At 33.7% G+C, this 24,670-nt stretch overlaps 4 protein-coding genes across 8 annotated transcripts in view; 3 read left to right on the plus strand and 1 right to left on the minus strand.

Moving 5' to 3' along the window:
* Positions 1-1,951: 1,951 nt before the first annotated feature.
* Positions 1,952-3,155, plus strand: LOC124460149 (odorant receptor 46a-like). The gene is given in 3 exon segments (XM_047010424.1): positions 1,952-2,800; positions 2,857-2,952; positions 2,955-3,155. Coding segments are annotated over 3 exon segments (1,146 nt in total).
* A 160-nt stretch (positions 3,156-3,315) lies between these two features.
* Positions 3,316-4,534, plus strand: LOC26528798 (odorant receptor 46a). The gene is made up of 2 exons (XM_015179348.3): positions 3,316-4,413; positions 4,481-4,534. Exons 1-2 carry the CDS (start codon positions 3,316-3,318, stop codon positions 4,532-4,534), a joined length of 1,152 nt encoding a protein of 383 aa, XP_015034834.3.
* Positions 4,535-4,992: 458 nt separating this feature from the next.
* Positions 4,993-8,357, plus strand: LOC6637901 (zinc finger protein 761). The gene is made up of 9 exons (XM_002060940.4): positions 4,993-5,355; positions 5,412-5,651; positions 5,718-5,976; positions 6,037-6,189; positions 6,248-6,527; positions 6,594-7,049; positions 7,123-7,351; positions 7,415-7,647; positions 7,723-8,357. Exons 1-9 carry the CDS (start codon positions 5,013-5,015, stop codon positions 8,200-8,202), a joined length of 2,673 nt encoding a protein of 890 aa, XP_002060976.2. The 5' UTR covers positions 4,993-5,012; the 3' UTR covers positions 8,203-8,357.
* Positions 8,358-8,434: 77 nt separating this feature from the next.
* The window catches only part of LOC6637873 (potassium voltage-gated channel subfamily KQT member 4), a 60,783-nt gene continuing 44,547 nt past the window's right edge, over positions 8,435-24,670 (minus strand). Inside the window, exons 1-19 of one of the 5 annotated variants that reach the window (XM_023174911.2) lie at positions 21,768-21,939; positions 21,502-21,687; positions 18,767-18,984; positions 18,518-18,693; positions 18,327-18,452; positions 18,156-18,266; positions 17,886-18,073; positions 15,677-15,900; positions 13,318-13,410; positions 12,513-12,935; positions 11,852-11,922; positions 11,688-11,772; positions 10,629-10,671; positions 10,471-10,567; positions 10,012-10,407; positions 9,849-9,937; positions 9,654-9,790; positions 8,621-8,853; positions 8,435-8,550 (exon numbers count right to left, since the gene is read on the minus strand). In XM_023174911.2, the coding sequence (XP_023030679.1) occupies positions 8,464-8,550; positions 8,621-8,853; positions 9,654-9,790; positions 9,849-9,937; positions 10,012-10,407; positions 10,471-10,567; positions 10,629-10,671; positions 11,688-11,772; positions 11,852-11,922; positions 12,513-12,935; positions 13,318-13,410; positions 15,677-15,900; positions 17,886-18,073; positions 18,156-18,266; positions 18,327-18,452; positions 18,518-18,693; positions 18,767-18,984; positions 21,502-21,687; positions 21,768-21,820 (3,036 nt within the window). In that variant the 5' untranslated portion in view covers positions 21,821-21,939 and the 3' untranslated portion in view covers positions 8,435-8,463. Of the gene's footprint in view, positions 8,551-8,620; positions 8,854-9,653; positions 9,791-9,848; positions 9,938-10,011; positions 10,408-10,470; positions 10,568-10,628; positions 10,672-11,687; positions 11,773-11,851; positions 11,980-12,512; positions 12,936-13,317; positions 13,411-15,676; positions 15,901-17,885; positions 18,074-18,155; positions 18,267-18,326; positions 18,453-18,517; positions 18,694-18,766; positions 18,985-21,501; positions 21,688-21,767; positions 21,940-24,670 lie in introns of those variants that run through there. The other 4 variants (XM_015179338.3, XM_047010313.1, XM_023174916.2 and 1 more) reach the window with 4 other exon arrangements.

Consider the following 24,670-nt stretch of genomic DNA (forward strand, 5'->3'; position numbering starts at 1 on the left):
TTTTTTTTTAAATCTGTTATACTTAATTTTTACTTTTTATTTTAGATTTTCATTGCTTTTATTTGAATTTTTCTTCTCTATTTGCATGTTTATACTTTTAAGCCATATTTTATTTTAATGTCTTATGTTTAACCTTATATATACATATATTTGTTTTAAAACTTATTATTTTAATTATTACACACAAAAAATGAAGAAAGAAAATGCAAATTATGAAACAGTTGCAACTATTTGAAGTAGAAAGATCAAGAAACAGCATACACAAGAAGAAAAAAAACAAAAAAATATATATAAAAATGCAAAATCTTAGTTATCTAAACAAAGTACAGTACCACAATAACAACAACAAGAACAAATGTTGGAGAGTTCAGCTAACAACCAAACAAAATCTATTGTTTTACAAAGCCAATAACTTTGTATGTGATAGAAGCAATAAAGTGTTATCCATAAAGTGGACTGTCAAAAAAAAAACAAAAACCTATAATTGCTTTTTATTGGGATCGACCAATTATACTATATAAAATGATGGGTATTTAAAAGAATATAATACACATGAAAGAAATATGTATAAAAAAAACCACAAGAAGTTTCTGCAGATCTTGATTAATGATGATCTAAGATCTTAATTAAAGATGATCTTAGGCGCATTCTCAATTAGCTTTCATTCAAAGCTATTTGAAATGAATGTTTTCCGTGCATCCTAGCAAAAGTATGACGTCTTTGAACTTGATCAGCCGACTTCAATGGTTCGTTTTGGCCGAACATTTTCTTGTACATATCTCAATGCCAAGCTTCTTGACCCAAATAGTTGGCTTTTTTACATTTTTCGCAACATTATGGAGCTCTGCTTTGGGTTTTAATGGAGAACGCCCTGAGTTAAGGACTTGACTCGAGCCTTCCTTCTGTTTTGGCACGGTTTATAATATAATATCTTAGGCAGTTTTACCCAGCAAGAGTTAACAATTTTTTTGTTTACGGAGATCAAATTAAGTTCAAATTGTTATCACGCACCTTTCGTCTGCAAATTTTTAATTAAACGATTTTCTTCTCCTGGAACGGTGCATTTGAACTGTGGGGAATGAGTTACGACTAATCCATAACCATAAATTATGTTAATTCATTCTCTAGGGAACTATTGCAGATTTTCACATTATGTATTTTCTTTTAAACAGCTGAAAATAATCACACAATTTGCTGTAATCTCTTGAAATTGGGCCTATTGATTTAATGATGGCCAATTATATTCATGAGGTTATATCGACAAGGTTTGACCTATTGAATAATTAAGTATATTTATTTAACAGGACTGCCTAGATACTTAAGAATGCAGTTAGCCATAAACAAGAGTTTTTGGCGAACACTGCAAAAAATTTAGGATAACGAACGTCACTTACATTGCTACGAAATTTCTTCTATGTCATGCATCCTTGATTATGCAAAGAGCAACACACACATATATTAAAAAAAAAACCGTATACTTCAATGCGCACAATAATCAAAATGTAGTGTTGGAAAACGAATACACTGCTTGATCTTGACTGCTTCACTGCGACAATTTCAAGACGTTTTTCACCGTTGCTTAATAAAAATCATAGATCATTCTAATTATTCATGATTAAAAATGAAAAAATAATTATTATTTCTGGTTAAATAATAGTAAAATAAATATTATTTGTCAGTAATTTGATAAAGATGATTTTTTAACTACAAACAAAATTAATAAATTTTTTTTCAAAGTCCCTAGTATATATTCAAAAAAGAATTTCTTGCTCACTGTTTAAGCAACTTCAAGAGCCCAACATGCCTTCCTTGGTCCTTTAGTCAACGAAAATAAACATTATGCAGTTTTCACGAGTTTTGCTATTTCTAGCTAATGGCAATTTAATTATACCTACTGAAGAAGCCTTTAAAAGACTGCAAAAGCATTCGAAAAGCCAACAGTTTAGTCAGAATGGTTAACATAACGCCATCGGTGAAGTTATTTTATGGTGGTCAGCAAAAGTTGCTTCACATTTTCTCCCTGTGGCCGCCGACCCAAGTAATTGACCACCGTTGGCTAAGATGGGCTTATTTGATAAATTTTGTTCATGTTTTGGTATTTTGGTGTTTACTTTTCGATTTGATATTGGTTTTGTATATTATTCGTAACATAAATGTCATGGATGAGGTTATAAGAGCATTCTTTCTGCTGGCTACCTGCATATCCTATACCTTCAAATTCATCTTTGTCAAAGCGAATAATATGCATTTTCTGCAACTCTTTGAACGTTTCCAAGAGAACGAAGTGACACATGGAGGATACAGTCCAGAGGAGCAATATATATTTAATTCCACCATCGAATTAAGTCGCAAATTACGCAATTACTATGCAAGCATATCGCTATCGGCTTTGCTAATGATTATATTCTCTCAATACTGTATTGATCCCAACGAATTACCTTTGGCCACATATGTACCCTTTGATGTATCTGATTCCACATCGTTACGTTATCGGCTAATGTATGCCTATCAGTGTGTGGCTTTGACCCTATCGTGTATTTTCAATATCTTTCTTGATTCTATGTTTGCTTCAATCTTTATCTATGTGAGATGTCAAATGGACATATTGGCATTAAGACTACGAAAAATTGATGCCAATTTAAAGGAGCCTGTGGAAATGCAATTGAAAAAATGCATTCAATATTATATGAACATTAACGAATTGAATCTGGCCATTGAGAAATTGGTCTCAAAACCCATTTCAGTGCAAATTTTGTGCTCCGTTTTAGTTTTAACGGTTAATTTTTATGCCTTGTCGTTGGTAAGTATCAGAACTTTTTTTTCTAGGGAACCTTAATTTAATTAGATTTATTGCAGCTTTCAGATAATGGTTTAGTATTCTTAAAGTATTTTCTCTATCAATCATGCATGTTGGTTGAGATTTTTATGTTATGCTTCTTTGCAGGGTGAGTAATCAATTAGTTAGTGGTAAAATTTGTATTGTATCTTCTTTTTTCTTTAATCTGGATATCTATAAATCGGATTGGGTACAGTGGAAAAAATCTGATCGTCGTCTTATGTTGATATTCATGCAACGACTAAATCGACCCATCAGGATAAGGTCTATCAATGCCAGTCAAGCCTTTGATTTGGCTTTATTCGTTTCCGTAAGTTAATAGTTGAGTGTAGTCTAAAATGAGATGGAGCGGGGGCTACCCTCACATAGCTCATTATCCAACTCATTATCGTGGCCAATTAATTATCATTCCCATGGCTGGTTTATAAGGTATATATAGGGCATAATAAAGCCCTTTTAGTTTAGTTACAAACAGAAAGATGGATAATCAGCAGTCGGAAACGGAAAATTACTACAAGTATCAAATTAAATATTTTAAATTTTTGGGTCTTTGGCGAATTTCTAAAGATATTCCGCCAAAAGGTCTACGTTTTGTACTCTTCTTTTTGTTGGTCTGTATCATGTTGTTACTATTTGCTTTGCAAGTTATTTGCAATCTATCGGATATTCAGGAGATTTTAAAAGTTTTTTTTATGTTTGCCACCGAAGTGGCTTGCATGGCCAAATTATTGCATTTGCGGGTAGAGGAAAGACAACTACAGGAATTGCCCATGCTTATGCAATCCGAGGATTTTATAGCTTGCAATGAGGAGGAGCGTAAAATCAAGGCAAAATTTATGTCATTGGCAGTTAAGTTAAGAAATTCATATGGACTATCTTCAGTGGTGGCTGCTAATCTTATTTTATGTGCCTCGTTGCTTTTGGATGACATCGAATTACCCTTATCCATGTATGAGCCTTGCTCTTCGAAAGATCGTGGTTGCTTCCTTGGATTGTACTTGTTCCAGGTGATTTCGTTAGAGTTAACTTGCTGGCTAAATATCGCATTCGACTCCATGATATATGGTCTACTCTGCTATTGCCAAGGGTTGTTGGAAATTTTGGCTATACGGCTGGAGAATTTAGGTGCAGCCACTAACCCTCTGGAACAGCGATTACTAGCTAATCGCCTAAGGGATTGTTGCATCTATTATAATCATATAACACGTCTTAAGGATCTGGTAGAACTACTTATTAAATTGCCTGGTTCACTGCAGATGTTGTGCTCGATTTTGGTTTTGGTCTCGAACCTCTATAGCTTGTCCTCTATGTCTGTGGCCGGGCAAGCTCCTTTAATGCTGAAAACTGTAATCTATCAAATGGTCATGTTACTGCAAATCTTTATGGTATGCTATGCATCCAATGAGGTAACCCTACAGAGTTCTCGTCTCTGTAATGCTCTCTATAGTTCGCAATGGTTCACCTGGAATATGGAAAACCGTCGCACGGCATATCGATTAATGCTGCGATTTAGTGCTCCTCTCTCGGTCAGGACTTTAAATCCCACATTCACCTTTAGTTTGACTGCGTTTGGTTCTGTAAGGGCTATACTGATATTACAAATTTTATAATCTAATGCAACATTTTTTTGCTTTTTTCTTGCAGATTGTCAACTGCTCGTATAGCTATTTTGCTTTATTGAAAAGGGTTAACAGCTAAATTGAAGTTCTAAACAACTAATAATATTGAACGAAATGAATTATTTATAGCACAGTAGTTGTTTGTAGCACCAGCTAATAGAACTTTAGAAATAGAATTTCATTAGAAACCAAAAAACAAAAAATTAAAACAAAAATCATTGTATTTTGAATCTGGCGGCTTATAGTTGATAATACTGGGCGCCCGATAGGCAAAATAGTGGTGGTTAATAGTGATGCCAGATTAAGGCACTGCTATCTTCGGTTTCAGCTGTTTTATATTAACCCGTAATGTTAAAAAAAAAATAGTTCGTCTTATTTAAACAGTTAAAACACTGTGAGATTATTTAAACGAATGCAATAATTGCATATTTAATGGCAAGTGGTATGTTTTGCAAGTAGTTGACGAAAAAACAATACTATTGGAATATATAAAAATAGCCAACATTTATCGCCACTTTCGCATTACTGTTCATATCTTTTAGCCTCTAATGGAGTAGATGAACATGGACAAAAAGTTACAAAAATGTCTGCATTGTACAGTGGTCAATCCAAAATTAAAATACCATGAAATATTCAAAGGACTTGGCGCAGAAATTGGATTGCAACAATTATTGTCAAATCATTTCCAATTTGATGTTACCGAAGACTCGAAAAAGTTGCAGCGACTTTGCGAAGAGTGTGTCAATAGTTTAATTCGATTTTTTGACATCGATGAATTGAAACGGGAGCAAAATGCAGCCAGGGCAAAAACTCAGCCGACAGAAGCAGCTAACGAAGTGGATGTGGAAAAATCAATCATTGATGAGTCCTGCATTTATGATCTTATTTTTAAATCGGATGGTGAGTTTTAATTTCCTCAAGAAAAACACATGTATTTATATAAAGATTTTTTGAAGATATTGCGCCGGCGGATGAGGAGGAGGTGCAGGAGGAAAACGATGTTCCCAGCAAGTCAGAGGAGGTGAGAATTGAAGATGTTATTGTGGAGGATCGTGTAACTGTAATCCGATTGCCGAATGATGAAGAAGCAGAGGAAGTGGACTTAGAAACTGAACATGAAGATGAACAGCAAGTCGAACATGATCTTAAAGAAGACAACAATGTGGTAATCATAAATTTTGTGGAAATTAAAGAGAGTAAGATAAAATACGGTCCATTATTCATATATATATGTAAATTGAAGTGCTATTTCCACTCTGCAGAGGATGATATTGTTGATTTATATGGTTACTTGGCCACGGCGGTGAAAACGAACTTTGAAACCTTATCCTTTGACTGGAGCACCAGCTGCAAACACTGCTCTTTGCCTTTAACGAATTATCAGCAGCTACTTAACCATATGGTCCAAAAGCACAATGGTCATTTCTTTGATTGTCCCATTGAGGGTTGCTTGACGAAAGGACTACAGGATAAACAATATCTAGCTATGCACTTGGTTACCCATCATGGACCAGTGGCTGAGTAAGTCAATTAATTTATCCCTTTATTTTATTATTGGTATATCTTGATCCTCCCATCTAGAATACCCATCTATGGCAGTTGTCCGGAGTGCAAATTAACTTTCTCAAATATTTTGCAATATAATAAACATTCCTGTTCCCATGTGATTAAGAAGAAAAGGGGAATGCAGCTCTATTGCGAAATGTGCTCTATTGAGTTTCCCTCTTGGAAGCGGTAAGATAACATGAGTGAAATTACAAAGAACTTTACTCTATTGATTTGCCTTACACAGTTTTAATTTCCATAATCAATTCCATTTGGAGCGTCATAGACCACGAGTCTGTTTTGTTTGCGACTATGCAGACAACAATATCGCCGAACTCTTCCAGCATTTGCAATATACCCATGAACCGGAGAATACATTCTTTTGTAATCTGTGTGATCGCACTTTTCGCGATGAAGCTGTCTATTTGGAGCACAATAAATGTCATTCGAATGCCAATAGTAATACATACACTTGTGGTGAATGTTTCAACACTTTTGACACACGAAGTCGTTTCAATGGACACATGGTTGGTAGCTCAACCACTCAAACAGGAGCAACAAATGAGCCTTTTTGTCTATATTGTTTTTTCCAGCGCTCGATGCATGGCACCTTTATCAGCTGCGAGATTTGTTCCCGTGAGTTTGCCAGCGAAGCCACCTACAATGTTCATATGAAGAAGCATTTGATCATTGAACGAGATGTTCATATATGCAGAAATTGTGGTCAATTGAGTGAACATGAGTCTCGTATGCTTCAGCATATAGAAATGGAATCAACAAATTGTCATAATGCTGAAATCTACACTGAACTCTTACGAAATGCTTATATATGCGAAATGTGTTCATGTTATTTTCGTGAAAAATCTGATTTACATAAGCATCGTCAATCGGGTGTCCATAACAATGGTATATATTGGTGTCAGCCATGTGACAAAGAATTCACCGATATGAAAATCTATCGTCATCATTTAAGAAATTTTCAACAATTGAAAACGGATACAGAACATAGAAAATTGGAAATATGCTTATACTATATGTGTGATCAGATGGTAGTTAGAATATCTACTTAATAGAAAACCAACTTGAAAATTTAATATTTATATTTATATTTGTGCTTGACAGGATTGCTTTGAATCATATACACATTGGAATTCCTTGTACACCCATAAGAGACGGACTCATAAAAACAATATGACGCCAGCTAAAATGAAAGATGACCAACAATCACCATCCACATCGAAATCAATCGAAGGCAGTGAAAAGAAAATGCAATGGCAATGTCAGTTTTGTGATAAGGAATGTCGTTCCAAAATGTCACTATCCGTTCATGTGGCACGCAGTCATAATAATGGTAAACAGATTACAAAATACATTTCCAATTACTTTATCTCATCTAATTTTGCCCTAATATCAGATAATGTGATTTGTTCTATATGCAATGCATCGTATAAGAATCAAGAGGCTTTGGATAAACATCATGCCTATTGGCATGAACCTATCGAGTGTCCCAAATGCTTTAAGATTGTAAAGAATCGTCGCAATTATGATACCCATGAGAATGTTGTTCATTCCAATAATAAACGTTATACCTGTGAGATTTGTAACAAGGGTTTCTATCACAACAGTGAAATGAAAGCACATCAGAAGGTAAAATACCATTTCCTTTATTTTGTACTTTTGAATGATTACTAAATGCTCTTTTTTCCTTGCTTAATTTGCCAGCTTCATACTCAGCTGTTTAGTTGTAAGCACTGTAGTTTTACTACACGTAAGAAATCTTCTTTATCCGTTCATGTTATGGGTCAGCATTTGAAACGTTTTGCTTTCGAGTGCAAATTGTGCATGAAACGGTTTGGTCGTCGTCAGGGATTGACCGCACATATGCAACGTGTGCATAGCACTAAACATATTTGTCAGGAGTATATTACCGATGGCTGCAATCGTAGTTTTCCCTCAACATTGGCATTGAGTCAACATGTCAAGAAAGTACACAAGGGTACTATATTTCTGCACGATGAAGACGATAATGAGGAGGAGGAGGAGGAGGAAATGGAGCTAGACCTAGAGGAGGACGAGGTTGGTCCATCATCATCTAAGAAACGTTGTTTTCAAATAAATGATACCGAAATTGAGTTTATCGACGAAAGTGCATATGATAGTCAGGAATTTATAGATACAGAAAAAATCCAGAATGTCAAGTAGAATTGTTTATAATGGTTTGTTTTTTATTATAATTTTAAAGTTTTTTCATTATTGAAGTAGTTACTACTTATAAGTTTTTGAACACAAAATGATGTCACTTGAATTGACATTAAAATATGTTTTCATCTATAATTACTTTAATATGTATTTGTTTTTAGGTATATTTTAAGCTAATTTTATTATATTAATAATTGCATTAAACATATATATATTTTTATATATATATAGCAAACATATAGTTTATTAAATAATAATTAACTACTAGCCAGAATCTGGCGGAAGCAAATTTGATTTATTAAGCGTTGTTTGTTGGTCATTTAAACTTTGAAGATTGTGTGCTGAGCTTACCTGAAAATAAAAAAAATTAAACTTAGAGCAATTCTACTGATATATGTATATGTATTTGCGTTTAACTTACTGGACTAATTGGTGTTATAACAATGGCTGTGCGCGTGGCACACTGTAATAGGGCCGTGTCCTCAGTGGACTCATCACAGTCACCATCGGCATCTGCATCCGCATCCACATCCATTAATACATCATCAACGGCACCAATATCGCTATCGATTTCCCATGATGGGAAATGATCAATTTCACCCTCACAGTTCAAATCCTCCTCTTCGAAGTCTTCATATTCATCAATGAGTATAACTATTATATGGAAAAAGTTATAAAAAACAGTTGAAATTATATGTGATATTTGTTGGATTTAGTAAAGTTAAATCTTTCTTTAGTTATAAAAATATTTCATGTAATTTATGGCACAAAAGGTTACGAAGTACTAAAACTATAAATGTTTCTTAGTAAATGTATTTGAAATCATTCTAGGTTTAGGGTAGGCAGTGAAATGGAAAAGTGGGAGATTTAAAAATCATAAAAACAACCATAAATAATATGTGAAGGCCATTTAAATTGAAAGTAAACAAAATGCTGGTAAAGGCATTGATAATCTCTTTGAAATTCTTTGTAGAAAACCAACTTTATAAAGCTAAACCTTTGTTGGAGCGACTTTAAGTAGGGAAACTCAAAGATATATGGCATGTTAATACGTAATAATAAGCCATATTGATTTTGAGGTCCTAAACATCCTGTTTAGCCCTACACATAAAGTTGCCTGTAGGCCCTAAAAAGGTTTTAATCAATGCAAAATGCGTTAAAAAAGAATGTATTGCGTTGACTCAAAACTATTTCTCAAAGGAAATATACTAATTCCAATAGTATTACAATAAGTTTCAATAACTAGCTAAAAAAAAAAAGAGAAGTCTTTCCCTTAATATACAATTTTATTTAGGATCATTTCTAATACTAAAGTAGTTCATCTATCAAGTTGTCCAATATCTATTTGATAGGTCTTAGTGAAACTATCTGGAGGAGGCATTGGCATTGTCTTAATTCTAATATTAAAATAGTTCATCTATCATGTTCTCCGAAATCGATTTGATAGGTCTTACTTGAACTATCTGGCGGAGGCATTGGCATTGTCTTAACACTGGCACTGGAATCTAATGATTCAGCACCACCAGCCTCCTCTGGTATGTTGATGCGTTGCTCTTCTTTACTATATGGCTCCGATGTGGATCTATGCAGGCTATAATAAATAACAAATTAATTAACTATTTATATATGTATCTAATGGTTTTAGTTACCTTAATGTAACGCGTTTTTTTGTTCTATTCTCTAGATCAGTCATAAAAACATCATTGTTGTGCTGCTGATATGAGTTAAGCATGGAAGACTATAAATCAGAAGGAAGAAAAAACATTGCATTAGAAGGATATGCATATGTGGGTAAGGAACAATCACCTATACCTTGGTATTGGTCGCTGTGTGTTGTGTGTGTGGCTGTGGCGGCATTTGGGTTTGTGTAGCAATTGCATCTGTGGTCGTTGTGGCTGTCTGTGTGGATGTTAAAGCCATTTCAGCTGCCGTTGCTGCTGCTCCTACTGCGGTGACTTGCTCTGGATGCACACTCAATTGTGCCGTGCGCTTCCATACATCAATCATGGTATGATTTAGGCCAAGATGATGATGATGGGCCGTTGCCAATGGCTTGTGATTTGGGCTAATGGAATGTATTTTGTTGCCAGTGGCTTTAGCTGTAACTACACCAGCCGCTGTTGGCGGCAAAGGAAGTGCTAAAAATCTATCACGATCCTCCATATAGGCCTTGATGAGCACATCCAGTTTCTCCTCAATGTCGGCGACCTAACATATATCGATTAATCAAGGGGTTCTTTTATTTACTAAACCTCACAATTTCTCTCTTACCTGTCGCTCGACTTTAACTACTCGGGATGCTAAACTGATTTTCGATGCATAGACATCTTTGCCCTTGGAGCCTTGTTTACCCAGGATTTGATCCAGGCTGTAAAGTGTATACAAAATTTAAATAAACTTGGATAAATATTTTTATTTTCCTTATTCACCGTAAATGTAACATTTTCACACGGCCCAATAAGTCCACATGACCTGCGAAAATAAGACAAAAATATAAAATTTTAAAGTATTTTTTTCAATTAGCTAAGGAGATTTGTTTACATTTGTTTTCTATGAGTTAAATTTTAATAATATTGGTTTTAATAAATAGTTTCTCATTTCTAAAACTGTGGGTTTGGCTCTAACTATCAACAGGCTTTCTTTCTCTTTCGCACTCATTCTTTCTTTACAAACTGGCATTCCTTTGCTCCTTCTTGATCGTTGATCTGGCAACTCTCGCTCAAGTTTTCTTCTTCTTTAGTTTTTACTTGACGACGGATACCCTTGCAACATAATGCAAAACTTAAATCGATTGTAGTCAAAATAAGTTGCAGTTCAAATATCGTATTTCTATATACACATATATGTAGGTCAATCGATCGGATTTTATTTGCTATACACAACGACAAAATCCGTTGAGTGTGTGAGAGACAGAGATGAAACCACAATTGAATCCAAGTTCATATGTGAGTAAAAAGGATGTAAAATGAACTTAAATTATTTGTTTTATTTGCTTTCGATTGGTATATATTGTAAATGTAATTTATCCAAACTATGTTTTTGTTTGCATAAAGCTAAATTTAAATTGAGCAGCGTATTAACTTTCCAACAACTCATTTTTGTTGTATTTTTTTTCAGTGTATGATGTTAATTGTCCTTGTTTTATCCTTTTAACTAATTAAAAAGCTGTAATTGTTTAAAGGCCTACGAGAACCCATTCAAAAGCATTTATATACTCCTTATATACGATCGTATTCAAAATAAAACCTGCGGCCTAGAGCAGGAGTTTATGAGAGTAAAAGAGATGCAATGTGAATAACTAATTCAATTGACAAATGGTAAGTACCATTTTTAATTCTGATACTAAAGCAAGAGGCCATTTTGAAAGTCCTGGAATCCACAAAAAGCATTTGAAAACTATTCTGAACTTCTTATAAACAATCCAAGCCGGTCTATTAAGCTCTTTTCCAAATCATATAGGATCATTAGTAGATATATCACCAATGTACCTGCCGCATATTGCTCCATAACATCCTTGACATCGTACGGTTTCAAGGCCTCCTTAAATTTACGGCGTGCGACAAAATATTTGAGCTGCACATGGGAAATATAGATAAGACGATAATTAAAGGGATTATCTTTATACTATGTTCATATATCGTTTCGATCTTACCTTGCGTATGAATCGTATGGCTGTCTTATGGCGATTCGTCAGCTGCGTGCAACGCGGCTCATCTTCTTCATCTGCGGGCAATTTGTGAATCAGAGATATGGACTTGTGCGTTAGGTTTTGGTTGCTTGCTTCGCATGTGGTTTAGTTTGATATTTACGATATACGATTTTACGTATTTACGGTATTTACGTGATTTTTTGTTTTGTTTTGTTTTTACGGTTTTACATTGAAACACAGTCAAAGTCAACGTCAAGCCAAAATATAAAGTACGACAACACATACAATGGATACCGTTACACACACAGATATATATATATATATAGTTAGGTATATAGTTAGATGATATATTATGTATTATTTCAAAGGTTAGTTAATTAATTAAGTATTATTTAGTATTTGTTTAGAAAATAGAAAATATAAATATTTGGGCATAGAAAAAGCAATGGAAAGCAAGCGGAGACTAAGGAATACAAAAGAAAAATATCAAAAATCATAAACATAAATGACGACTGAGGTTAATTGGGGAGTTGGTGGAGTTTAAGGGTAAGGGAGCAGACGGGGAGGAGGTTCGAACATGCAGACCACCTAGCCAATACAAGGGAGAGAGAGAGCAGCAGCAGCCCCTAGCAAAACGTTTTCTTGATTTCAATTCTTCACGCACTTGCCGCCCTTGCCCCATCACTGGTTGCCGCCTGAGGATTTGGCATAAATCCTGTTTCCAGAAAATGCGAAGCAGCAGCAAAAAAGCGACCCGTGCGGCCCCCGCCTGGACTATGTGGCGAAGGAGAAGGAGGAGGCTGTTGCCCAAATGTTTTCAACTCAGCCGCCTCCACATCGGGTTCAGGCTCTGGTTCCGGAGCCACACGAGGATTGCGTAGCGACAGCGATGAGCCAAAAAAATCACCATGCAAAAATCCACAAAGTACTACGGGTATGGTTAGGGTTCTAGAGCTAACAGCCATTGATTTTGGCTGCTGATCCTCCTGAGATTTTTCCTGCTCCTTTAGCTCTATTTCTTGTTGTTGTTGTTCAATATCACGTTTGGGATAATGGGCCAAGGAGCCGGCACTTGATCTAAGTTTGGCTAAGTACGTTTTATTTTCACATTAGTTTTCCATTTTTCGAGTGTGTAAAAAAAAGTATTGAAATCAAAAGGAAAAACCAAAAGTAATTCAAATGGCAAATGTTTAAACAAGGATTTTCTTTAGTTATGGTTTTTGTTTTTCTCCAAGTGTGGTGGGTGGCTTGGGAAATGGTGGGAAATAGGGCTTTCTTTTGTGGGTGGGGGTTTTGGGTATGGGGGATGCAATTCACAAACATTGATACAACCACAACACTCAATTATTGGTTTTAGTTTTTTTTGTTTTAATATATGTAATAATAATGCAATATAAAAATGTTGATTTTTTGTAATTTTTCGGATGTTTTTGTTTTATTTTTTGGGGACGACCTTCGTTTAGACTTACCGTCTGAATTTTTAATATTTTTTAAGCAAGTTGTTTCAGCAACTGAATCTTCGCTAAAACTTGGATTCATGGATTTGCCATTTTGTACTACCTCTGAAAATTGCAAATCAGATCGATTAAAATCGGTTTTACATATATCTATAGCTTTTTGTTTTTATTTTTATTATCGTATCAAAGTGCCAATTTAATCAAATAGACACACGGTATAGTCTATATTGGGTCGTACAACATAACGAACGAGGGCGGAATGGTAGCCAACAATAAACGAAATTAAAATTTATTCATAAAAATTAAAAGCATTTACATAAAACTAAAACTGAACTCTGAACGCAGAACGCAAAGCCAATCACAAAGAAACTTTCTCAACACGCTACAAAAAATGAAATGTTGGGTATACACAATATTACGGGTTGACTTGAAGATTAAAGTTTATTTATGATCTTTGGGTTACTCAGATGTTGACTAAGCCTTTAAATTGGCTTATGGGCAATGGAAAATTAAGCTCAGGGTTAGGAATATATTTAAAAGAAAGTCAAGAAACAAGTTGGAATTTCGAAATTGAACTCTTTGAACTTGTAGATAGGGAATGGGCTAAGTAACTTTTAGAATGCTAACTATTTTATAGTAGCTTTACTTTAGTTAGTATTTTCCTGGAGTAACTAATTTATTTAAGGCTCTGTGTCGAATAGAAGAAAGCTTCTTGGATCTGCCTCGATGCTGATATCTATTACTGGTGGGGTTGACCTATTAATAAATGACCCACTATATGCCCATAGATCGCCCTTTATTTAAACACATCAAGCATTATGTGAGATACTAAGCCAAAACTGTAACTAGAAATTATCAGGACATCCAGTCGACATGTCGAAATGAGTCTTAACTTTGTTTATGGAAAAATGTAAAGTTGTGCTTCAAAAACCATCCAATTTGATTCAGTTCTTCTTGTTCAATGGTTTGCAAGATATTTAGAAATATTTGTATCAAGTGCCTGAAAACTAACTTAACACATTTTACCACAGTGTTCCTTGACTTCCAATTTGAAGGTTTATTTTTGATCTAATCTAGTATTATGTATAAAGCATATAGCTTTTAAAATATTTATAATACATATAAAATCAGCAAGCCCTTTGGCTTGGTATAACACTTATCCCTTGTTATTTAATTAATTTGCATTAAAAGTATCTTTTAAAACTGGAATAGAGGATTATACTTTCCTATTACACATGTGGTTTTGATGATGTAAAAAACCAAAGACCGATCATTATAATTTTTAATACGATTGAGAGATATTATCCTTATTCAACACAAAAGAATATTGTAATCAGATTTGCAACTTGCAAATCTATTGTTCTGCATCTAAATTGTAGTGCCCTAGAAATGGATGAACTTTCTTCCCTATGCAATAAGCAGACCAAGATTTTTGCTTGGTGAAACATGTAAAGACATTCTTATGTGTATAGAGAATTATAATCGAACCAAACGTTGCTGAAGGACAGTTTTAAAGGACAAAACATACGAAAAGTTAAAAATTTATTGAAAGCAATGAATACTCTTCCAGCATATTGCATACTTTAAAGGGCGAATTTGCCCCATTTTACACCCGTAGAATCGCCTAAGCTAAAAGTATAGTTTGAGGTGTCCTTTATGTGTTTGGTTTTGTAGTTTTGCATACTTTGGGGCGCACATTTTACCATTTCTTATAGATTCACCGAGATTTGTCACATCTATAGATTGATTAATTAAAAAGCCTTTATGCTAATTAGCACACGATTAGTGGTTTTATTTAATGGCAATTGGAATTTATTTCCCTGTGTGGCTCAATACTGATTGTTCAGAGAAATTTTCGCCCAGCTGTTGACACTACTTGAACTATCTATCCATGTCTAGGTAAAGTCAAAGCTATAAAGCCACAAGGTTTCGATTAATAACACATTAATGTGTGTGTGTGTGCGTGTGAGTGATGTGCCCCCAAGTTGTTTCGCACCCGAATGAAGTAATTTTAATTATGGCTAATTGTTTTAATTAATGGAACACAAAACAAAAGAAAAAAAAGACATGAAATGCACATCTTATTGTATGGGAAGGATGATTCTGGGGAAAATTTTTGGTTGGTTGTTTAACGGGGAGGAGGAGTAAGCAGCGCAAGTAGCAAGAAGATATATAAAAGATATATAAGTATATAGTAATAGTATGTGGATAATAGAACCACATGCATGGCATATGCCTCCTATTGTCTTTCTCTGTATAGGTGTGTGTGTGTGTGTGCGAGTGTATCTTGTGTGTGTGTGTGCGCAGAACAGAAACTCGTAGAAAAGGCATGAAAAAACAGCACAGAGATTTAATTTCTATACGAACTTACCTAAATTCTCGACCGATGCATTGATATCTCTTATGGTGCGTGTGTAGCGGGTCGAGGCACGCGAAGATCCTGGAGGCTTGACCAGGCCCCCGCCATCACCACCGCCACTACCACCGCCAGGCGTTCCACCCGGTGGTTGTTGTATGGTTTGACTCTTGTGGCGTCTTATGGTCGGCAGACGAGCCACAAAGGATGTATTGTGCTTAAAACTGGACGAAGCGCGTCTATGTAGGGGGAACAAAAAAAAGGGAAACCACATGTCGTATGAGCAATCTCTTTAAAAAATTACTAGAAAATCAATTTAACGTAGAATATAGATTGAGATAATAATATCGGTTGAAGGAATAGCCAAAAGAAGTCAGTGACAATCAAATGTTGTATCAGTGTGTGAGTGTTTAAGTGTGTGTGGGTGTGTGTGGCAGTTGGTGTGGGTGTGTGGAGAAAGTATGTACATATGTGCAACATAAAGTAGCGATTCTTGCAGTTACAGTTAGAACAGTGCATTTTCTTTGGGGTGGGGCAGCAGACTTGGAGAGGAGTCAAAAAGGACATCAATGCATACATATTATTTTGATTATTTTTGCCATTTTAAAAAGGGATAAAGGAATAAAAGAGAAGCATTTTTTTTTTTTGATCATTTGTTTTGCTCATTTTTCAACTCACATGTTAATCACATTTATGTATATATTTCACGCATTTCGGTATTATTTTTTAATAGAAATAGAAATGAATGAGAAATCAATACATTTTTTTAAAACTATTGATTAGAGAAAAACATTTTCTTAAACATTTAGAATAATCTTTAGCATAGAGATTAGAGCATTGATAGCGATAGGAGGAGAAGGAGAAATCAGACAGAGAAACACATAAAGTGAGTGAGACAAAGAGCTTAAAAGTGGGGGAGTGAGTGGAACAGAGCGAAAGAGAGAGAGAGAGGCAGAGACAGAGAGCGAGTGCCGCAAAGCTGCAAAAAATTTGATCGATTCAATATCGATTTGTAGTTTTTGTGTGTGTGTGTATGTGTGTGTGAATGGAATTACAGCCAAATCTAGCATTATCAATGAGTGCTAAGAAGAAGTGAGCAAGTGTGTGAGAGAGAGAGAGAGAGAGAGAGAGGGAAGAAAGGCTGAATCCCTCTCTCGACCAATTGAAAACAAAAAAAAATTATTTTTTGATGACTTTTGCATATTACATCAATTTTTTTTTTGCTTAAATTTTTTTTTTGTTTATTCTTTTGCAATGAATTTTTGGTGATTTTTTTTTTATTGCATTATTGTTTTTTCTTTTTTGTTGTTGTTCACCTTTACCTATATTCGGTTATGTTTTTTAATAATCGCTCCCAGTTTTCAGAACTGAAAAATGTTTAATAAAAAAAATATATATATACAAAAAAAATTATATTATCCATGTAATTCAAAAAAAAAAAAACAACGAACAAAAAACAGAACATTACAAAAAATATTGAAAAATTTAAAATTAAATGGGGAGAACAAAAATATATATATATATCACATTGTTGGGGGGCGTAAAAAGAGAGAGGGAGAGAAAAGTGAATGAAGTAGAGTTTACAGCAAAGAAAGAGACAGATGGAGAGATGAGTGGGGCGATTGGGGCAATTGTTTTGTCTAACCATGCGAAGGGGGTTTCAACTTTTTTCAAAAAGTGTTTTTTACATTTTCTTTTTTAGTTTCACACGATTTCAAATTGACTTTATTAGCTGCATTAAACAAAAGAATGGAATTTAGACGAAAAAAAAACTCAAAATTCAATTAAAAAGAAACCGATTTAGTTCGGTTTTATCTGTTTTTGAGCCACTATATGAATAGTAATTAATTTTTTTCTTGGTATATGCAGCTAATAAAGGTTTTAATCGGTTTTAGTTGTATACATAAAATTTTCGTTTTGTTTTTTTGATTTAGTTTAATGCACAATTTGTTTCATTTACTAGTCTGTAGGTATACTTTTGGTGTTCAGTGTACAAATATTTATGTGTGTCTATTTGTGTGTGTGTGTGTGTGTGTGTGTCTGAATGTGTGTGATTGGGTGGTCTGTGATTTATACAAAATTTGTTCCTGTTTTAGATCTGAAAAATCCCTAAATAAATGAATATTTTATACATTTTGTTGAAATGAGAAATTGCATTTTGCATTTTTTTTGTTTTCTTTTTTTTTGCACCTGAAATGATGTGATTGAGCATGAGTATACTTACGAGGCAGGCGGACTGGGCAATGCCACCTGATGTATCTTCCAGGTGGCCACCGAAACGGAATGCTCATCGGCTGCATAGCAACGCCAAACAGCCTGAATAAGTGTCGCCGCTGGCTGACGACGACGAATCATGTGTTTTTGTCGTTGTTGTTGCTGCACTTTCAGAGCAAAACCACTGCCCAGAATGCCCTACAGACCAGAAAAAGAGAAGAGAAAAGGAGGTGGGTCAATCAACGGATGCGGTTCTGAGAATACAAAATGCGAAACTTACCGCAGGCAGAGCAAAAAAGGATATACCCAAAAGAGCACAACATGATGCAATCAATTTACCCTGCCATGTAATGGGCACCATATCACCATAGCCCACAGTACACAAGGTAATCTAGTTAAGGAATTTTTTAAATTAAATGAGAGACGTATATCGAAAACAAGTAATACTTACCACTCCCCACCATAAAGCCTGAGCAAAATTACTAAATTTATCATTAACATCCTTCTCCCACATGTAGACCAGGAATGATGCAAAAATTAAACCTAAAAATCCTATATACATGGTCGTGATGAGCTCCTAAACAAAGAAGAAAAAGAAAAGCCATAAGCTAAGCTCATTGAAGATCTGTGTTTTAAAGTCACCTGTCTATGTGCGTATACAACTGAGCCGAGCAATTTCCAGGTGCCTCCACGGCGATCCATGCGCACCATACGCAATATCTGAAAGAAACGTAAACCACGCAATGCACTTGTGGCAAACACCTGGCCGGAGGTGCCCATGCCTAATACTACAATTGAGGCTAAAATGGTGACAATATCTAAAACAAGAAGGAAAGAAATTTCATTTGATTATAGGCATATGATCATTTTCTTCTTCTTTCATCTTTTTACCTATAATACAAAATGGCCGCTTTACAAATTTTAAACGCCCCAGGCAACCCTGGTAGCGTGAACGACAACCCGATGACCATAGTCGGGCTCCAAACTCCAGGGTAAACCATATAACAACTAAAATTTCCATTCTAAATAATATATACACAGCATCTTCTTCGTATTCCCTGATGGTTGAAAACACGCTCAATGCGAGACATGTAAACACCATCAGAAATCTGTAAAAACAAAGCAAGAAATTATTAAAATTAAAAATTATTTAAGAATTATTAGAAAGTTATAAAGAATTGTAAAATAAATGTTAAATATGTACATGAAATAGAGTTTAAAAGAGTTTGAAGTTTTCCTGGAAATTTCTATTATTCCATTGCGATCTCCAATATGTTTATTACTAGAACTGACTACAATAGTTACAATTTTAAATTAACTAATAATCAAATCATTAAATGATCTTTCCTAAGTTTATTCAAAACATTCGCACAGTGGTTAATTGGTTGCAAGATTTTCCAGGAATACAAATTCTCTTCGCTTTTAAAATTAAGTATCAAAATGTTAAAAATAAATCTCAAAATATCTCAACTGCATAGACACTTAATAAATCTAAAGTTTGAAACATAAATGCCTAGCTTAATGCTAAATTTCATATTACAAAAAAAAAAAAAAAGTCGTTCTTGACTTTCGGAGAATATAATTTTAAACAGTTACAATAAATTTTGTGAATGGAATATATTTGTGGGTTTGCCAGCAATAAAATAAAAGTCAATCACACAGTCACATTATTTTCGTCATAAAAATAGCGATAAAAAAAATTGCAAGAAATAAGTGATAAAATTATATATTTATTTAATAAGCAAAAAGTCTGTCTGAGGCGCCTTTTAAATTATGTTACGTCAACATTATGACGTGTTACATCAGAGGGAGAAAGAGTTAAGAGTGAAATATTTTACGTCTCGCCAATGTTTTTCAGCAGATTGCTTTAAAAATCACTATAATCTGTCTTAACTGGGCTCAAACTTTTCTCATTTTAACCATTTTGTGTCGGTTTACTATATAACCTGAAAATCTCAATTTTTTTGTTAATTTTAAAGGATTTAAAAAAATTTGTTATTCAAAGTACCAATTTCATGTGCTTATCTAACCAAAAATGACAGCAAAGCAATCTGTCCCATTTACTTATTTCGTTCGCAAAACTCAACGTTGACTTCTAAAAATTAATGTATTTGGAAAACCCTGTGATACTTTTTCACAATTTTTTTGGTCATCGCTAAAGAACAATACAATTAAAATATAGAAGGAAAAGAGAAAACGGTAAACTGCATATTTTGGATAAAATAATGTGATAAGTCTTTGCCAAATTACTTATTGGGCGCACCTTAGTATCGGATGTTATAGGTCTCCGCCAGAGTTTCCAAATTATTTTTAGTAAATTACTGAACGAACATTTCTTATACATATATATATACTTCAAATAATGAAAACTTGATAAGTTGTCTTGAACAAAATTTTTAATACAGCCTTTTATGGTATTTCTTTTTGGTTTTTTTATTTCCGATATTTGTGTCAGTAATTTACTAAAATTAATTTTGAAACTCTGGCGGAGACCTATAACATCCGATCTATATTGACTGTTACTTGACTTCTGGATCAGATGATCCTATTGAAATTTGAAGAAATTATGTAAAACATTGAGAACTATCTAAATATGTATTAGTTTTTGTAAAGTCAATTTTATTCTTTCTATGGTAATAAAAAAGGCTTAATAAGAGGCTACTTATTAAGAGAGTTACTTCTAAATTCGTGATATTGACTGAAATATGCGGAAAGACAATCATGAGTATAATTCTATTTCAAAATAGAATCACAATCATTTCTAACGATCTGTGGCATGAAATTGCATTAATATGCAATGGAAGTGTTGAAATTTTTTTTAAAAATTGTTATACCTATTTGTTGACATGATCTCAACAAAGTTTTGTTTTAAAGGATGGAACGAATTTAATATATTTTTGCAGTAATTATATGGAAAACGATATGTAGTTTTGCATTTGTTGTATGTTTCTACGGTTCACAATGAAAAATTTTGCTATAGAATTGTTTTTGTTAAAGTCGACAAACTCGGGTGGATTTTCTTAGAGAAATATACAAATTGAGTTGATTTTTATACATAAATTTATTTTAATTTAGTTAAGTGTTGAAGAAGTCTTGAAAATTTATTTTTAAAACTATAAAAATATTATTTACTTGACCATTTTAAACAAAGTCAAAGTAATTCCTCTAATCTTTTTAAGAATAAATAAATTTCAGTCAAAATTGTAATAGAAAATCTTTTTTTTAACTAAAAATATTACTTTAAAAAAATGCTTTAAGAATTTCTTTCCTGAGCAAAACTCACATATGTGGATTTTGAAATTGAAAAATTTTTGAATTAAGATCCTTTTCAAAAAAGTAGAAATAGCTCTAGACCTCCATTATAGAGGCTAGCGACCTTTCATTTTATTTACATTGTATTTAAAAGTAACTCAAAGACCATTTGACCTACATTTTGCCAAATGAACTTGAAAATTTGCTTGGAATTGTTATGAGTTTTGCACTTTTGAGTGAGTTTAAGTTTCGTTTTGAGATTAGATTAAAGAGACAAAGAGTAATTGTCTCACATATATTTGTGGGGGGATGAAATGATTAGATAAGTTAGTTAGTTAGTTGGTTGGTTGGATTCACTTAGTTAGTTTACTTACACCATCACATGATAAAATATGGCATGCAGGCCGCGTGGACGCTCCAAGAAGTTATAGAGACGACTCTGCAGTCGTCTATAACGGACATCGCGGCGTGTGCCGCGATTATATTGCAGCGGTTTTCCTAGAAGGGACATTCGCGGTTCCACAAGACGATTGGAATTGGGCCTGGCCGGTCTACATTTCCTGTAGAATGAAAAAGAGATTTGCAATTACATATTGGAAAATAGTTTTTTCATTAAATTTGTCCACTGCCCACTGCCTACCCCTTGTATTCTCTTATATCATAGAAGGCATAAATATCATTATCCGGATCCATAGTGATCGCAGATCCATTAAATTCCACTTCACTTCCACTAATATAATAATAATAAAATTATCTTGATTTCGCAATAGAGAACACACACGTCCGGCCCACTTGACAAGCAATTCACAACTCGATCGACGGTTGAGCAAATCGCCCAGTTAAAACCTTCCCACCTCTCCAACCAAACTAGACTTTCGAAAAAAAAATAAAAAATAAAATAAAAACCAACCTCCATGTGTAAATTTTATTAATTATCTACATAAACAAATTTTTTTTTGTTTTTTCCACACACCTTGCATTTTTATGACCCCCTCTTCTAGGCTCCTTCTACACCTCCTTATGCCCCTCCTCCTTAGACAGAGGGGGGTTGGTAGACCTTTATTTGATTTGATTTTATATGCATAAAATACTTCTGATTTGTTTTTATATTGTTGCACCTCGTCATCATCTTTTGGCCCGGCCTCAGTCATAAAATTTACGTTTTGTATTCGTGAAATTTTTCGGCATTTTTTCGCACTTGTCTTGGTTTTTTTTTTTTTTGTGGGTGGGTGTCTCCATAGTTTAGTCACGATCTGGTTTGGCACAACGTGCTATAGATGAGGCCTACGTCATTAGCATTATGCTGGAAGACCTCCTCAACCTCTCCTTCTCCCAGTTTGCAAAAGATAATGCAAATATGGGCTGGAACTAGGCGACCGACGAGGTGTGTTTGTGGTTTTTTTTTTTGTCTTTTTTGATTTGTTATAATTGCGAAAAACAACAAGAACACGGCGACAACAATTCTATGGAAAAATTTCTGCAACAAAAAATATGTCAGACCAGTTGCAGAAAAACATTTGACCCAGTTGGACGAGTAATTTACAGACTTTTGCTCTACTTTCAATTGACAACTTGAGAATTATTTTCACCAGGAATATAAAGTAAATCATTGATATATATCAATTATATATTTTAAAATTACTTTTTGTATTCGCAATTGTAATTGGCCAAGTTTAGAATTTTAAATTGGATTTTTATTGGACTTTGTGAGACAACTAAGTCTGTCCTTTTCTCTTAAACGTTTTAAAAAATAAATCAGTTTAATTTTTTAGCCATTTTGTTAAAACGAGTTGATATCAAAGCCTTTGGAGAAATTAATGAAAAAAGGTTTGAATATTACTATTTATTTACTTCTTGACTGTTAAAAAATCAAACAATTGTTGTTTAAAATAATTAAGCAAACAATTTCTCTCTTAATTTTCTTTAATGTTTTTTAAACGTTTTGAATGTCAATAACAATAGATTTTAGCCACTGGAATCGAAAAAAGTTCTTCAAAGCACGAATTTATTTAACTTACAATAAGTTAAACTATGGTTTTTTTTTTGCAGTTTAAACGTGCCTCAAGGCTTAAATTCAGAAAACTATAAGCCAAGTTCCAATATATAATAATAAATTTGTAGAAAAAAAATGTGATTTAAAACTTGCCCAGAAGTCAGTCGAGTATTGGAATAAAATTATTTCATTTTGTTGAAGCAAATATAATTGTTTCGGTTCCAATCCGTTTGAAAGGCACAACTATATAAAAGTCTACATATGTTCTCGATCAGCATGACGAATCGAGTTTTTTTATAGCCATGTTCATCTGTCGATTTGTCTGTTTGAATCGACGCAGATTAGACCATTTTGTTGTCAGCTGTAATGCTATATGTCGATGACTATATGTATTATGTACATATGTACATAATCTTTAAGAAAAAAGCACTGGAAAAAAGGCTTTAGTTTAATAGATAAAGTGTTTTTAAATGTTCTTTTTTTCCGCAATTTTTATATTATTTTTTGTTTATAAAACATGTAACAATTCTGTATTTAATATTTTCACAAACCAATGTGAATGATTTTGGTCTTCTTTGAATAGACGTTTCATTTCAACAGAGAGTGGCTTTTTTTTTTTTTTAAATCTCCAAATAGCTTTTTAACTTCCACAGCTTAAATACCGAAAATTCTAAAAAAAAATTCGGAACCCGATGGAAATTCTGAGAGTGTCATATTGAAGGTAAGAACTAACTATAGAGCTAGCCTGTATTGATCAGATCAATCATGGTTGGATTTAAACTTTGGTCTAGAGGTTTATAATGGTGTTTCTTTGCCCCCTGAAGTATGCAATACGCTATAAAAGTCTTCTTTGTATTCAACAAATTTGTAACTTAAAAATTAACTTTAAACATTATATGTTTTGGGGATTTTTTTTAACCTACAAAATATTCTAAAACTGTTTTATATTTTATAAAAAAATGAATTCTTGGACTAGTTATTGCATACCTAAAGGGGCAAACTTGGTAATCTGAAGCAAATTTTAACCCATTTCGATCCTTTTTGACTTTATGCACAGCAGATTAAGATATGTACAAAAATTGAAATAAGTTTATAATCTTTTAGTAAGTAAATTAGAGGAGGAAGTTTTAGTCCGAATAAGTCTAGAAAACTAAGAGGACAGACAAGTCGGCAACAATTCCTTAAAGGTTCTGGTAAACTTCCGGGTGACCAATCAAAGCATTTGATGAAGATCTTACTAAAAATTCCAACCTGAACAAAAAAGTTATATATTTTTTTTGGTTGCCATTGAAACTTTCATTCTGCATACTGTTATTAATTTTAAACAATTTTTCCAAAAAAATGTTTGTTTTTATTATTCATTTTAGACAATTTTTCCAAAAAATATTGCATTTCATAGTAGAAGAAGTAACTAGAGAAGTACAGTAGAATCCAGTTATAACGACGCTCAAGGGACCGACGATTTTCGTCGTTGTATCCGGAAGACGTACTAACCGGAGGGCTTTTCATTTAAGTTTGTATTGGGACCAACCAATCACTCATAGAACTTA

Source organism: Drosophila willistoni, assembly GCF_018902025.1.
Source record: "Drosophila willistoni isolate 14030-0811.24 chromosome 2L unlocalized genomic scaffold, UCI_dwil_1.1 Seg72.1, whole genome shotgun sequence".
In the NCBI taxonomy this organism is placed as follows: domain Eukaryota; kingdom Metazoa; phylum Arthropoda; class Insecta; order Diptera; family Drosophilidae; genus Drosophila; species Drosophila willistoni.